The following is a 15,881-nucleotide window of genomic DNA, read 5'->3' on the forward strand; positions in this document are numbered from 1 at the left end:
CTTTGCGCTGACAGTGCAGAGCCTGCTTGGGATTCTCTCTCTCTCTCTCTCTCTCTCTCTCTCTCTCTCTCTGTCTGCCTCTCCCCCAACTTATTATTCTCAGAGTGAATACATAAACTTAAAAACATAAATAACTTGTGCAATCAAATTTCCAACTGAAGTCGTTAAATCCTGAAGGTCTTTGCATGAGAAAGAACGCATCTTTTTCGACATTTACCCTATTTTGAGAAAGAAGGAATATTCCGGATATGAGAAGTCAGCAAAATGAAATTCAATGTCAGTTACTGAATGGCTTCAAACAGAACAATGCGTCAGCAGGGAAACCCCATGTGCTCAGTGTGGACCTTAGAATCGGAAACCCTGTGATGGCCGATCTACATTCGCTGAAAATGACACTGAGACACTGTTCATTTCAATCTGGCAGCATTACAAATAAAGGCGAGGTCATCATCCTAATAAGCCGGTGATTTCTGCTCCGTTAAACCGCACACTTACAGGCTATTTGTGTAACACTAACACAAGCCTGGTTTGAGCAATTCCAATCTACTCAGGCGCCTTGCGATGTTCCCAAGAGATGAGAATTAGGCTCAAGGTGTGATATCGAATAGCCCCAAGTGGACGTGTCAGGCCTGCTCTGGCGACAGACACCGCTGCCTCCCGCCGTGGGGTCGCATCCCTAACGTACTACGCATGCCTTGTCCCCTCAACCAGGGGGATGTGCAGTTTCATTTTTAGAGCTGATGCCCCGAAACACTGATTACAGTTCAAATTCCATCTTTATATTTTGGGGGGGGCGGTTCTAAGCTAGCCCTTTTCGCACCAGATGGGCGCAGCCTGGATCTCATCCCCCCCCGGATTTCATGCCGGTTGTGACAGTTCAGCTATTTTGGCCCTGAGGGCAGGTTCTGACTTCCAGAGACCCAGCCCCCCTCCCCTACTTCCCTGCAGAGCGGGGCAGGCCCGCCAGGCCCGCCAGGCCCCCCACCCCGGACCCTCCGTCCTCACACCACACTCTTCCCTTCCCCGGGACCCTTGGGAAGCGTGCCCCGCACGCACTCACCGGGTGCCTGAGTCTGCAAAGCCAGTTCTTCCAGATCAGGGCTCCGAACTGGCGCCCAGCCGGCCCCATGCCCGCTCGAGGTCAGGAAGCCAGCCGGAGCCCGGGCTTATATCTGTGGGGCTGGGGGAAGGCTGGGCAACATTAGTCAATCCCAACAAAAGTGAGGCAAGACAGATTACTAGTGGCTGCACACGGCAGGCATCAAATGTCCCTCTTGTTCTGTGTCTGTTGAGAAATCTTGCCTTTTCACGGGCCGCCCTGCATTCTGGGAGGGTTGGGTTACCGGAGGCGGCCCCCGGGGCCCTTTCCCGCGCACGTTTCCAAGAGCGCACACCACTGATGACAGCGGGCGGGAGGCAGTGCTGGAGGTGACGCGGCCCCCCAGCCCTGATGTGAATTCAGTAGAATGAGTCCTCCCCTCCCCTGGCACCAGCTATCACAGAACTAGCCAGGACATTTTTGGAGGTCCCCTGGCAGAGAATCCGGGGGAAAGAGATGGAGAGCAGTACTGGTGTTCCCCAGGAGACAGTAGAGGGGTGGTTAAGTTCAAGGTCGGCTGTGCCCCTGTGCGTCCTCCTCCGTGACCCCTCACTTCGCCCTTTTCTCCCAAGGGGCCCATGCTTCCTACAGCAGGCAGAGCAGGGGTCTGATCAGCCTCCCCCAACCCCAGGGCCTGTACATAAACCCTGGGTGGCGCGGAAATGATGAGGGAACCTTAGGCAAGCAGAGGGAAAGCACAAGCCAGCACCCCCACCCCCCAGGGGGGATGTGTGTGACATTCCTCAGGCACTCTGGCTGCCCAAGAACAAAGGAAAAGAAAGAAAACAGTTAACTGATAAGAGACCACAGTCCTGCAGTCTCCATCAGTTTGCAAATATCTTAGTAAATTACAAGAAAAATTACAAAATTACAAAAAATTACAAAAGGTTACAAGAAAAAGGCAATCTTACCCATAGCTTCAGCCACGGAAACCTACAAACTCATTCCCGGAACCCCAGCATCACCCTCCCCTCCATAGTGATGTGGGGAACACAGGCAGAAGGAAATGGCAGGTAACATTAAATGCCCTCATAACCTGCAGCCCACTGACAGATACTCGAGGCAAGTACAGAGCAGCACGTTTGTCCAGAAACCCCTGCCCGAGTCATGTTGCCTTCCTAGAGGGAAAACAGCCATAGCTGGACAGTGGGGTGGGGGTGGGGGGCCTCCAGGATCCCCTGGGTCCTCTCTAGCACATCAAAGTCCTTCTGGAGGCCTCCCTTTGCCTTTCCCTCCCTCAACTCCACAGTATAGAACCAGTCTCTCCTCCCAAGCCCAGCACAGCTTTCTCTGCCCTCGGGTCCTGTCCCCGTGCTTTAATAAAATCACCTTGTTGCACCAAAGACATCTCAAGACCGTCAGCTCTCAACCCCACCATCACCCCAAAACCTCAACAGTGAGACAACGAAGGCCAGCCCCTCCCCCATCTGTCCTTCATCACCGCTGCCCTGTGAAGGGGGCCCTTGGCAAAGCGCCTCTCTGGCACCCTCGCGGAGCAGGAGGCCAGAATCAGCAAGCCTGCGGGTCCCCCCGGGCCCGGGCTGACTCTTGCACACCTTGTCTTTCTAACGGGCCTGCGGGATTCAGCTGGCCTGCGCTTGCCCCATCGTCCCCAGGCCCAGGCTCCCGGTTCCTGTTGCCCCCGTTGTGGTCACAGGGGTGTCAGGCAAGCCGACTCTTGTGTTCCTCCGTTTCATAAAGCAATTTTCACAAGCTGAGGACGCTCCATCAGTGGCTTTTGCAACAGGAAACAGGGGCGCAGGCTTCAGCAAAGGGATTGACTCAATTATCCCAGAAGCCTATTTTTTTAAAAGAACATCATTTTATTTTTTTATTTTTTGAGAAAGTGCACGCACGAGTGGGGGAGGGGCAGAAAGAGAGGGAGACAGAGGATCCCAGGCATGTTCTGTGCTGACAGCAGAGACCCCGACGTGGGGCTCAAACCCATGAACCATGAGATCATGACCTGAGCCGACATCCGACACCCGACAACTGAGCCCCCAGGCGCCCCGAGAAAGGATTTTTTAAGTCAATTTCAGCACCCGTCTCTTGCCAGCTCACAGGCAGGCTCACAACAGCCTCACCACACGGCGTCCCAGACGGGTCTGCACTTGGAGCCTGACAGTCCTGACCACGTTCACTCTTCCCGCTGCTGTCACCTGCTTTGTGAAGGAGCCGCAGCCAAGGTCTCCTCCCCAGCGGCTCAGGCTTATCTTACCTGCTGGGATAGGCGCACGCTGTCCACTCCTGCCCTTCCTGCTCCCCGAAAACACGGGGCGGGGCACACACAGGTGCACACAGAGGTTACGGCCTGACCCCCAGCTTTTTGGAGGAGGTCATCCGGAGGACGTGACCCCCGGCTGACCCGGGGGAGCTGGACTCTGGCGTCTGGAAACTCCTCCCCACCAGCCTCCCCATCCATCCCCCCGCCCCCCCAGCTCCCAGACGCTGTCCCCAGGACTCAGCCCCCAGTGACTTGGTGCTGACACCATCTGTAAGGTGCACAGGACTGACTGAGCTCCCCTAAGGCCTCTTTAGAAGCTCTAAGATTTGGGGGAAGAGTGGAGACCTCTCCACCTTGCAGCACCCAAGACGAGCCTCGGGTGTATGCCCCCTCGCTCCAGACACCTGCTACCCACCCATCTGAAGTAGCTGCTGCAGTTGTCCGTCTGTCTGTCTCTCCGTGCCCTCCGTGCACAGGCAGGTTTCTGGGATGCCCCCGAGGGTTGCGAACCAACAACACAGCCATGGCTCTGACCCACTGACCCACCTCCGTCCCTTCCCTTCCCTTGGATCCCAAAGTGCCCTGAAGAAGCTGTAAGGTGTTGATAATAATATAAGGGCAGTAAAAGAGGGTTGGTTGGGGGACAGGAGGATGAAGAGTAAGCTTTAGTTCCGTGAACTAGGGAATTAGGTGACGCAGGGACAGTCACTGTCCTGCACGGCACCCCCTTGCACAGAGTTGAGTAGCTGCTAAGAGGTGGGGTCCCCACAGGACCTCCCCAGTGGGGGCATCGGCACTTCTCCTTCCACTTCCATCTTTCCAAAAGATGGAAGGAGCCTGGACCCTGGGCCCCCACACATGGGTGGAGAAGCCCCTTGAACAAGGATGCTCCGTGGGCAGGAGACAAATGTCCCTGTGCTGAGCCACGGTGAGGGCATTTGCAGGATACAGCAGCCAGAGTGCAGAGTTCTCTCTGGAAGCTCGCCCCCCTCCTTCCCCTTCCTGACTCCCCCTCCCTGCTGGGGCGGTGGCTCCTACAGGTGTTGGGGGGGATGGTGCTCCAACAATCCCGCCTGTCGGCATGGGACACACCGGCTTCCTGCTGCCACCAGCCCAGCTCTTCTGACACGTGCATGAGTTCCCCACATTAAATGTCCTCTCTCTTTATTGCTCAACCTGATTTCTATTATCTTCATTGACCCTGACAGATAGGGAGCCTGCCCAGTGCTCCATAAAACCAGCTCCCAGGGCAATGACTGCACCCGATTTGAGCCCAGCCTGTCGTCATGGGGAAGAGAGTGTCTCCCCCTCTCTCTCTCTCCCTCTCCTCTCTCTCTCTCTTTCACTGAGGAGGCACAAATGGCTAGGGGCGCCTGGGGGGCTTAGTCGGTTAAACATCTGATTCTTGATTTCGGCTCAGGTCATGATCTCACGCACATGAGGCGCATGCGTGGGTGGCTGTAGGGGACAAATATTCATCTAACCATTAACAAAAGGAACCCATCTGCCCTCACTCGGGGGACTCGTGGCTTTGGAAGCCACTCCCCGCAGTCTCCTCATTTGCTGCAAATAACAGTATTCCTCTTGTGACAACGTAGCCCGGTGCAGTTTGTGACTCACCAAGGAGCAAACTCACTTTGATTCGGTTACAAGGATGGAGGTGCCCGGCGCTGGCTGGATTTCCAAGGGAAATTTCCAAGGGAAATTCCAAGGTGCTGAAATCAGCCAAGCAGGAATTCCCAGCCTGGCTGTGGTTCCTCAGCTGCGTGACTTGGGCAGGCCATGGCCTTAGGGTTCCAATCAGCACGTGAAGTGACCACCACAGCTGAACCACGAGAAAGCACCCAACCCAGCTCCTGGCAGAAACGGGAGTCTCAGAAGTGGCTCCTCGGGGGTCCTGCCCGTGCTGCCTGCTCCCAGAGTCCCCTTTGCCAAGGTCCACTGAGTTCTTGCCCACGGCCTGATGCCAGCCCGTTGCCCGGACGGCCACCTGTCCCACCTCCCTCCATTCAGTGGACGAGACCCACAGACGGAAGCATAAAGGTTCAAATGTCACAATCAGAGGGGAAAACCGTGGGGCGCCTGGCTGGCTCGGTCAGAAGAACGTGCTACTCTCGATCTTGGGGTCTTGAGTTCAAGTCCCACGTGGGGTGTAGAGATTACTTAAATAAATAGAGCTTCTAAAAAAAATAGAGGGGAAAACTGTGAGACCAGGCTCATCAGCCCCTCTTCTTACAACGCACAAGAGCAGCTCCAAGAGTCATCAGGAAATGGGAAGTTTGCCATGAAACCTGCATCATAAGGAGAGTCGAGGAAGAAAAAGTTATGGACTCAGTTGTGCACCCCAAATTCCCATGTTGAAGCCCTAAAACCCAGTGTGACTGTATTTGGGGACGGGGCCTCCCAGGAGGTAATTAAAGTGAATGCAGTCCTGGGCTGGGGCGGGGGCGGGGGGAGTTGATCCATAGGACTGACATCCTTCTAAGGAGAGGAAGGGGCACCTTCCTTTACATGCATGCTCAGAGGAAAGTCCATGGGGACACAGCGAGGAGGCAGCCATCTACACTCCAGGAAGAAGCCAGCCTGGCCCACATCTCGGTCTTGGATTTCCAGTGTCCATCACTGCGAGCCCCCCAGCCTGGGGTGTCTTGTTCCGGCCACCCCAGGAAATGAATACAGAGGGTTTGCAGAGCAGGGTGGGGCCGGGAGCTGAATTTGCCTCTGTGTACCTGCAGGTGAGGAGGCTGGCTCAGGACTTAAAGGTCAATGCTTGCACCTTACCCAGATCCAGGAGATTCTCTGACCCTGGAATACACCGAGGAAGCCACAGGTTGCCAGAAAGGTCTTGTTATACAAAGGATCCAGAGAATGAAACTCCCTGGTTATTTCTCAAGTTGAAGGTTCCCCAGAGGAGAACTAGGCACACTGTGTTGACACGGTGTCATGAATGGGCTGTGCAGGGGCAGGCCGTGGGCCACAGGCGCTAATCACTGCAGACCCCAATGACATACCCACCGGCCCTTTGTTGTAAGACCTTTCATATTGGTTTATAAAAATGATGCCTGCGGGGTACCTGGGGGGCTCAGTCAGTTAAGCGCCTCCTGATTTCAGCTCGGGTCATGATCTCACAGTTTGTCAGTTCCATCACCATGTCAGGTTCCACACTAACAGTGTAGAGCCTGCTTGGGATTTTCCCTCTCTCTCTCTCTCTCTCTCTCTCTCTCCCCTGCTCACTCTGTATCTCTCTCTCTCTCTCTCAAAATAAATAAATAAACATTTTTTAAAAAATGATGCTTGGTCTTCTCAGTGGTTACACTTGCCCCCAGTGGCTGCTCTTTGCCACACCCTCCCCAGCCCTTCAACCCACCACCACTCAGCATGATCTTTCAAATTAAGGTTTGATTTCTTGTCCAGGTGGATAGGAAGCCAAGGAAGGAGGGCTGAGTCCAGAACAGAAAGGGCAAGAAGGACAGAGGGCTGAAAACCACCCCACCTCTTTCCCAGCTGGCTCCAGTCCAACACTGCTGACTGCACCTGAACTTGAATGTAGGAGATTATCATACACACAGTTGGCTGGTCCCTTTGAAAGGTTATGGTAATGTAGTTTGAAAGTTCTAATGTAAATGATTCAGGATTTTCAGGTAAAATTGCCTCTTTGTGTCCCTGAAAAAGCTTGATTAAAATTAGGGACAAGCTGCAATTAGAAAGTTTCCTCATTTCAAGAACTTTCATAACCCCCATTGTTTCTTATTTAATTGTAATTTCTAAACCTTAAAAAAATAATAACTTTGTGGGTAATTTAAATGACTTACTTCTCTCTGGTATCAAAATTCTATCTTGCTAATTTCAATTATTTCTCATGAATCTGAATGAGTTTCTCTTCTTGCCCTAATGGAAAACCAGTCCACCCTGTATCTGAAGGAGATTTGTTCAAAAGACAATAAATTGATAGGAACATGTGGTTTTCACCTTCTAACGTTATCTGGTGTCCAGTGACCTAAGAAAATTAACAAGAAATCCTCAGAAATCTACCAACAATATTGACGAAAAAGTTGCCCAGACCTATGACCTCAAATCTCAGGGCAGTGAGCAGAATTCTCCTCTTAGTCCCCTCTGGCCGATCGGAGACCTCCATCAGTTGGCCTTGGGTGGCATTTCTCCAGGTGAAACCGTGAAAGGCAATTTCTGTTTACACTGAGGCCAGAGAGTCTAATTCCAATTAGGGAGCAGAGGGCAGCACAACAGAACGAACTCCAAATCAAAATCCAAAGTGGCAACAGACCCAGGATCACCGCTCTCCCAGTGTCCGGGTGAGGGCGGTAAAGGGCTGGAAATAAGGAGAGCCTCCCAAGTGGGAGGGAACAAGTCGGTCGTTTCTGTGTCACCGGTCTTGTGTGTCCCGAGTCTTGGGATTTCCAAAATACGTCTGCATGCATCCCCTGGGGTGCTCACAAACCTGCAAAGGAGGCAGGAGGCAGGGGGCAGGTGTGACGGGCCATTCTCCGGGTGCACACACGGAGGCCTCGCGCTTCCCTGGGAGGGGAGAGGCAGCCTGAGGAAGCTTGCATGCAGTCCATCCCCACCCTGTTCCGACTCTCCGGAGGCCCCACGAGGCTCCGCGCCCCGCCGCCGGCCCAGGGGCCGCGGCCGTGAGCGCGCGCGCGCGTGCACACTCACGCGCACGCACGGGAGCGAGCATCGCTGCCGCCACCGCGTACCAAGCCCTCGGCTACTGCGCCTGACCTTGTTCATTGGTACCCACACCCCCTCAGCCCTGCCTGCCTCGGTCCTAGGCCCTCCGCAGGCGGGCTCCGTCCTCGCGCTCAGGCCACCTTGGCTCCGCGAACCCCGTGCTCTTCCAAGCCCGAGGCCGGAGCCGTGCGCTCCCCTTTTCAGAGCTCCCTCACCTCTCCTTCCGCCTCCCTGCCCATCCTTCCCGGCTTCCGCCCCCCCCCCCCCCCCCCCCCCCCCCCCCCCCCGGTCCTGCGCGCGTCTTCCCGTCTCCAGGACCTCACGGTGCCCAGCGCAGTCTCCCTGCGCTTTGCCTGTGCCGGTGCACCTGCTCCCTGGGCGACCTTGGGCAGGTTCAGGGCTCCGGTTCCGGTGCGCAAGGCCGGCTCCCAGATCCGTGCCTGCTGTGCCCTCCTCCCTCGCCGTATTACCTGTGAGGACCCCCGAGCCCCCCATCACATTCCCCAGAGGGACCCCCTCCCCACCCCCCATTTCCCTGGGCATTCCCAATGAGGACCACCCACAGGCCTTGGCACCACTGCGTCTAAGTGGTACTGCTGTCGTGCCTGCATTCCAGTGTGGTCTCTCATCCCCACTCCACCCACGACCCCATGTGCCCCTCCAGCCCCTGTGGCTATATCCTGAGTCCTGGCCTCGGCCCTGTCCCTCCCTAACTTCCAGGATCTTGGAAGCACCGCGAACGTGTTGCTGCTCTCCTCTCTGTCGCCCACACTGGGTGACACCCTTGGCTATCAGGCCCCACTAAGCGTCTCTGCCACTCTCCTGTCGTGAAGCCGCCTCCCAGGCTTCAGGCGGCAGCGGACCACCAGCCTCCGGGAAACTCCTGCTGGAGATGTCAAGGCAAGGGGAGACAGGGTGGCCGGGGGGGGGGGGGGAACGGGGCCTCCCAAGGAGCTTTCCCTGTCTTCCCCCCAGTAATCCCATTGCACAACTTTATCCAGGCTCCTGGAAACAGAAAGCAACCAAAATTCAACGTTTTTTTTTTTTATTTTTGGGACAGAGAGACAGACCATGAACGGGGGAGGGGCAGAGAGAGAGGGAGACACAGAATCGGAAACAGGCTCCAGGCTCCGAGCCATCAGCCCAGAGCCGGACGCGGGGCTCGAACTCACGGGCCGCGAGATCGTGACCTGGCTGAAGTCGGACGCTTAACCGACTGCGCCACCCAGGCGCCCCGAAAGCAACCAAAATTCTATGAATATTCCTCCAAAATAGTCTACCTTCTGTCGGGACCATGACCTTTTTACTTAAAAAGCCAGAACAGGGCGCCTGGATGGCACAGTCGCTTAAGTGTCTCTTGGGTTCCGCTCAGGTCATGCTCTCACCATATCGTCAGGCTCTGTGCTGACAGCTCAGAGCCCGGATCCTGCTTCGGATTCTGTGTCTCCCTCTCTCTCTGCCCCTCCCCTGCTCACACTGTCTGTCTCTCAAAATATAAATAAATAATAAATAAATAAATAAATAAATAAATAAAAGCAAGCCAGGACCTAGGGTAGATAAGAGCAGACAGATGGGTAGAGAAATCACCCGAACGGTGACCCGTGTGGCGGTGAGGGGGGGCGGGGAGTTCCGCCCGGCCTGCGGGACTGAGAGTTTAGGGAGCCCACATCCTGGAAGTGTGAACAAACACAGATGGGTAAAACCACAGAACGGAAACTTCTAGCCAGGGACCCTACGGTATGGAGCTCGTGCCCCGGCCACCCTGCCTCGGGGACCCCACAGGTGAGTGACCCACACGCTGGGTCGTCTGCTGCAGGAAGTGTGCGGCTGCTTAGGGACACGCCACAACCCGCCTGCTCCTGCCCTGCGCACCAGGAGACACTGAGCTGGAAACCGCTCTGTGCGCGACATCCCAGAGCAGCGGGCAGGAGAAGGAGATCCTTACGATGCACGTAAGAAATCCTGGGTCCCTCTGAGCTACGCGTGCAGGGAATGAACACGATCCAGACACTGCGCGGGCCCCGTCTGAACCCTGGGTGGCACACGGGTGGAGCGGACCGTAAAAGCAGTGCAAAGCGCTTGAGAACTGAATTAACACTGGAGGCACAGCCCGCAGAAGATGGGTGCAGGGCCTCCTGCGTGGCTCAGTCGGGTGGGCGTCCGACGGGTCTTTTTTTTTTTTTTTTTTAAGTTTATTTCTTTATTTTGAGAGACAGCTCAAGCAGGGGAGGGGCAGAGAGAGAGGAAGAGTCCCAAGCGGGCTTGGCACTGTTAGCTCAGCCCGACGTAGGGCTCTAGCCAGAGAACCGTGAGATCATGACCTGAGCCAAAGTCAGACGCTTAAAAAGTCAGACTGGGCCACCCAGGCGCCTCTCTTTTGGCTTCATTATGTTACCAAATGAGAAAAACCCTTCCAGTTTTGCAAAATGTTTGCTAGACTGCAGTTCAAAGAATGTTTAGCAATTTTCAAACAGACAATTCATTTTAGAGGCATTTTACAGGATAATTTACCCATTCTTAACTGTTGTAAAGGTATATCACAAAGATACATTGTGATTTAATACTAAAAGGAAGGGAGGGAGGGAGGGAGGGAGGGAGGGAGGAAGGCAGGAGGGCACCTGGCTGGCTCTGTCAAGTAGAGCATGTGACTATTGATCTTAAGGTCGTGAGTTCAAGCCCCACATTGGGTTTAGAGCTCACTTAAAAAAAAAAAAAAAAAAAGGGAAGGGGGAGGGAGGGAAGAAGGAAGCAGGGAGGGAGAGAGGTACAGAAAGAAAGAAAACGTGGCCATTAGGTAGCAAACCAGAAGGGGAGGGCGTGCGTCTTCTTGCTCTCAAAGCCATCCATGACCTCTCCCACCTGTGCCAGAGTGCTGCCAGGCTGTTCACACCCAGCCCTGTGGTTTGAGCATAAGCTCTTTCCCTGCAGGTGAGGCCAGACTCTCTGCAGGGAAGGACTGGGCCATCCATGGGCCCCCGGGAGCCACAGCAATCCACTAAGAGCAAGAGAGAGGGGCAGCAGGTCTGAAGACACAGTGTGGCCCATGCCCTCCGAGCTGCCGTCATCCGCCGGGGTGCACGTGTCTCTGGGGTTCATGAAGATGTGTCTCTCACTCAACCAGAGAAAAGGTATCACGTAGCCGTCCTGGCGTTACAAGGACACATGGCCCTTGGGTGTAAGAGCGTCCAGAGCCAAACCTAGCCTAGCGGCACAGGGAGAAAGTGTAAGGGCTCCTCGGGGAGAATCCGGGGACTCCTGGGCCGAGAGGATTTGAGGAAGAAATGGGAAGCAAGAGTATGTGAGTTCCTCCAGGTGACAAGGGTCGGTGAGGCTTAGCGCCTGTGCACCTGTGCCCGTGGGCCATCTACCTGTCATCTCCATGTAAGCATTCAGAACTGGAGCCATGATATGCCACGTTTATTCGAATAGAATTTGCATTGGATTTCTATTTAAGTGCAAATGTGAATAGATTTGAAAAGAACCTTCCTTTTTTCCTTACAGGAAGTCTATTGTGACTGGCTTGGCAATAAGGATGGGTTTTGTCATTTGGAGCATATGACACACACCTGAAAAATTTTTTTTTTTTAATTTTTTTTCAACATTTATTTATTTTGGGGACAGAGAGAGACAGAGCATGAACGGGGGAGGGGCAGAGAGAGAGGGAGACACAGAATCGGAAACAGGCTCCAGGCTCTGAGCCATCAGCCCAGAGCCTGACGCGGGGCTCGAACTCACGGACCGCAAGATCGTGGCCTGGCTGAAGTCGGACGCTCAACCGACTGTGCCACCCAGGCGCCCCTCACACACCTGAAAATTGAATGGACTGAATGTTCAGCTCTGAGGCCTGATGGGATATATTTAAAGCAAAGGTACAATAGCGGCACCTGGCTGGCTCAGTCAGGGGAGATCACAACTCTTGATCTCGGAGTCACGAGTTCAAGCCCCAGCTTGGGCGTAGAGATTACTTTAAAAAAACAGGAATCAAGCAAAGGTACAATAGACATCCCAGGAATGGCATCCTTTGCCTCTGCTAAGCTTATGATAAAAGTTGATATAAGCTGATTGTTAAATTGTGAAGAATTTTACCAGCCAGTTGTTAATACCATTCTTAAAAATGGAATTGCCTGACCATTCAATAAATTATGGGAAAAACAAAAGGGACAAGTGCCCCAAACTCATCACTTTGCAATTATCTTACTGCATTTTACTGCTTTTATTTTATGTAAAATATAAACGGACTTTTATACCCGTTGAATCTGTACAACATACATATGACACCACACCTCATCCCAAATCCCAGGGACCGATGCTGATGGCTTCTAATCCAACATGGCAGGAGGGTCTGCACCGTGGAAACTGGCAAACACCGTATTGTTGATTTTCTAGACTTAAAAAAATGGTAGGGAAATGTAACAGTACAGATTAAACGTCAAAGCCTGTTGTGTCAGTAGCTGTTACCTTGTGAGTAACATACAAGCTTGAGAAAATACTCTTCAGGGGCACCTGGGTGGCTCAGTCGGTTGAGCGTCCAACTCCAGCTCAGGTCATGATCTCGTGGTCTGTTAGAGCCCCGCATTGGGCTCTGTGCTGACAGCTCAGAGCCTGGAGTCTGCTTGGGATTCTGTGTCTCCCTCTCTGCCCCTCCCCCACTCATGCTCTGTCTCTCTCTCTCTCTCTCTCTCTCTCTCTGTCAAAAATAAATAAACATTAAAAAAAAATTTTTTAAATGCTCTTCAAATATTTGAAGACTATCATCCATCTGGCATTGAAACGGCTCATGTATTGATGGACGAGTAGAGTTCCAATAAGCTGATGATGGAGGAGGTTTCCGTTAATTGGTGTAAATTGGGATTCGAAATGGGGGCACCTGGGTGACTCACTCGGTTAAGCGGCCAACTCTTGATCTCAACCCAGGTCTTGATCTCAGGGTTATGAGTTTAAATCTTGATCTCAGGGCCGTGAGTTCAAGCCCTGCGTTGGGCTCCGCACTGGGCCTGAAGCCTACTTTTAAAAAAAGTCATGGGGCACCTGAATGGCTCAGTCGGTTAAATGTCTGACTTCAGCTCAGGTCATGATCTCATGGCTCATGAGTTTGAGCCCCGCATCAGGCTCTATGCTGGCAGTCAGCTCGGAGCCTGGAGTCTGCTTCGGATTCTGTGTGTGTCTCTCTCTCTGCCCCTCCCCTGCTTGCGTGCACACACACACTTTGTCTCTCAAAAATAAACAAACATTAAACAAAATTTTTAAGTCATTTCCCAGCAGATTGCACGTTAGATTTAACAATAATAAGTGTATTGAGGAAGTTTGCAGATTAGACGGCAAGTCTATCTGTCAAGTCACAGTTGCATCGCAGCTGTGGGTGGCTAAGATTTCAGCAAAAATCAGTAAAAGCATTCTGCGAGAACCAGCAACTTACAATAAAGATGATTGCACATTTTGTTATTATTTCTAAATTGTACATTACACGTTCTTTATATCAGTACAATGTATGATAAACACAGACGTGTATATACACATACATGATTCGGGGGGGGGGGGACTGAAATACAGAGAATTTGTAGTTGTCCAAAGTCTAATAAAGCGAACTTGGAGGAAAAAGGACATCACATCCCAGACAGGTTGGAGCATTTGCAAACAGACTTGCCCACAGTTGACCCTCAACAAGCAGCAGCAATAAACACAGTCCCGCATTTTACAGGGGATGTGACCCTCTCTCCCCACCCCTCATGAACCCAGCTCAACGCCCTTTGTGGGGACAGCACACTGCCTCATCAAAGTCCCATGCAAGCCCCCCAACTTCTGTGAGTTCCCATGTCCACACGGGAAATCCGCAGGCTCCTCCCCATCAAAGTTGGGGGGCTTCAGCTGCTCCCCTGGCCATCTCCCTACAGCCTGGGGAGGGTCCTGGGGCTCCCTTGTTCCCTCGTCCTCCACAGGACCAGGGATCTGCCTGATGCAAAGTCAGACTGGCAGGTGGCCCCTCTCGGTTCCCAGGGATGCGTCCGGGCTCCAGGTTTTCTTCCGAGTATGGGTAGGAGACACCCTTACAAACGATTTCCCTAATCCACGTAAATTTCCCTCACAAAAGGGCAAGTTCTACTCCGTTTTCAGAGCTTCGGTCTCTGCAGTTTCTCACAACAATCCTTGTGCCAAAGGGGCGCGTTTTGGGGTGGCCTATCATGCCCCCTTCACAGACATGCTGAGGCCCATGCAAGCCTCTCTAGGAACGAGGGAGGCGACATCTGTCTGGACATAGCGTCTGGTCCATCTGGGCACCGCGGGCAGGGACCGTGCCGCACAATCCCTGCCGGGCAGCTACGCAACACCTGTAAACCGTCCACAGGGTGGCGGTGCAGCACCTCGCCAGAAAGGCTGTACCGTCCTTGAAGCCGCTTCTGATGGTCAACGTCACCCCTTCCTAAAGCCCCAACCCCCTGGGAGAGCGTTAGCACAATCCGTTCACAGAGCACCAGGCAGACACCGGGACTCCAGCCATGACCGTGACCTGCCAGGGTCGGATCTTTCATTCTCCCTCTCCTAGGGACCCTGTTAAGGCTTTATTATTACTTTTTAATATTTATTTATTATTTTTGAGAGAGAAAGGTAGAGAGCCAGTGGGCGGGAAACAGGTAGACGGGGACAGAGGATCCCAAGCAGGCTCCACACTGTCAGCACAGCGCCCAATGTGGGCCTTGAAGGAACTCGCGAACCGTGAGAGCGAGACCTGAGCCAAAAGCAAGAGTCAGTCGCTTAACTGACTGAGCCACTTAGGTTCCCCTTTCCTGGTATTAAAAAAAAATTTTATTTGAAGTCATCTCTATACCCAACTTGGGGCTCAAACTCACGATCCCCAAGATCAAGAGTTGCACCCTGTAGGAGCTTAGCCAGCCGGGCTCCCCTCTGTATTAAAGCCATGGGGCGCCTGGGTGACTCAGTCAGTTAAGCCTCCGAATCTTGATTTTGGCTCAGTTCATGATCTCAGGGTTTGTGAGTTCGAGCCCCACACCTGGCTCCATGCTGACTATGTGGATCCTGCTTGGGAGTCTCTCTCTCCCTCTCTTTCTGCCCCTCTCTGGCGCTCTCTCTCTCTCTCTTTCTCTTTCTCAAAATAAACGATAAATAAACTTAAAATAAAAATTTTTTAATGCCAAAAAAAAAGGAGTATTTGCCTTCTCCAGAAGGGACCGGGTATGAGAAGGGCCAGCTGCAAAGGAGGGTCAACTTAATGGCAACTGCCCCTCGGCTTCCTGCACGGAGATAAAACGATGCCCAAGGGGTTTTTCAAAGAGTTAAACGTAGAAATGCTACATGACCCAGCTGTCTACACTCCTGATACACACTCCAAAAGAATGAAAAGCAGGGACCGGGACAGACATCCGCATAACCGTGTTCACAGCAGCATTTATTTGCAGCAGGCAGAAGACAAACTAGCGGTGTGCCCGTCGACGGATAAACGGATAAATGATGTATATGCGTACCATGGAATATCACTTCGTCTTTAGAAGGAACGAGGTTTTGACTTACGCCGTTACGTGGATGGACCTTGAAAACTGTGAAATAAGCCAAACTGGTAAAAAAAAAAAAAAAGGAAGGGGTATGATTCCACCTTCCTGAGTGGAATAGGCAAATTCAGAGGGATTCGGGGTTACCAGGGGCTGTGGGAAAAGGGAAAGAATCCATGGTTATGGGCAGAGCTGTGTTCAGGCTGATGAAGAGTATCCTGGCTGCAGAAGTGGTAGTGGCCGCACAACACTGCAAAAGTAACGCCACTGAATTATCCACATGGATGATTAAAATGACAAATATTTAGGTTACGTATCTTTTACCGCGATAAAAAAAAAGAAAGAAAGGGGGCGCCTGGGTGGC

At 52.9% G+C, this 15,881-nt stretch overlaps 1 protein-coding gene across 1 annotated transcript in view; it reads right to left on the bottom strand.

The window, feature by feature from the left end:
• ABCA13 (ATP binding cassette subfamily A member 13) overlaps positions 1–1,370 on the bottom strand; it is a 395,455-nt gene extending 394,085 nt beyond the window's left edge. The window contains exon 1 of the mRNA XM_086697122.1: positions 1,061–1,370. Within this exon, the coding sequence (XP_086553248.1) occupies positions 1,061–1,129 (69 nt within the window). The 5' untranslated portion in view covers positions 1,130–1,370. The remainder of the gene's footprint in view (positions 1–1,060) is intronic.
• Between the last annotated feature and the right edge of the window lie 14,511 nt (positions 1,371–15,881).

This window comes from Puma concolor, chromosome A2 (assembly GCF_028749965.1).
Source record: "Puma concolor isolate L17-30 chromosome A2, mPumCon1.1.hap2, whole genome shotgun sequence".
Taxonomy (NCBI): domain Eukaryota; kingdom Metazoa; phylum Chordata; class Mammalia; order Carnivora; family Felidae; genus Puma; species Puma concolor.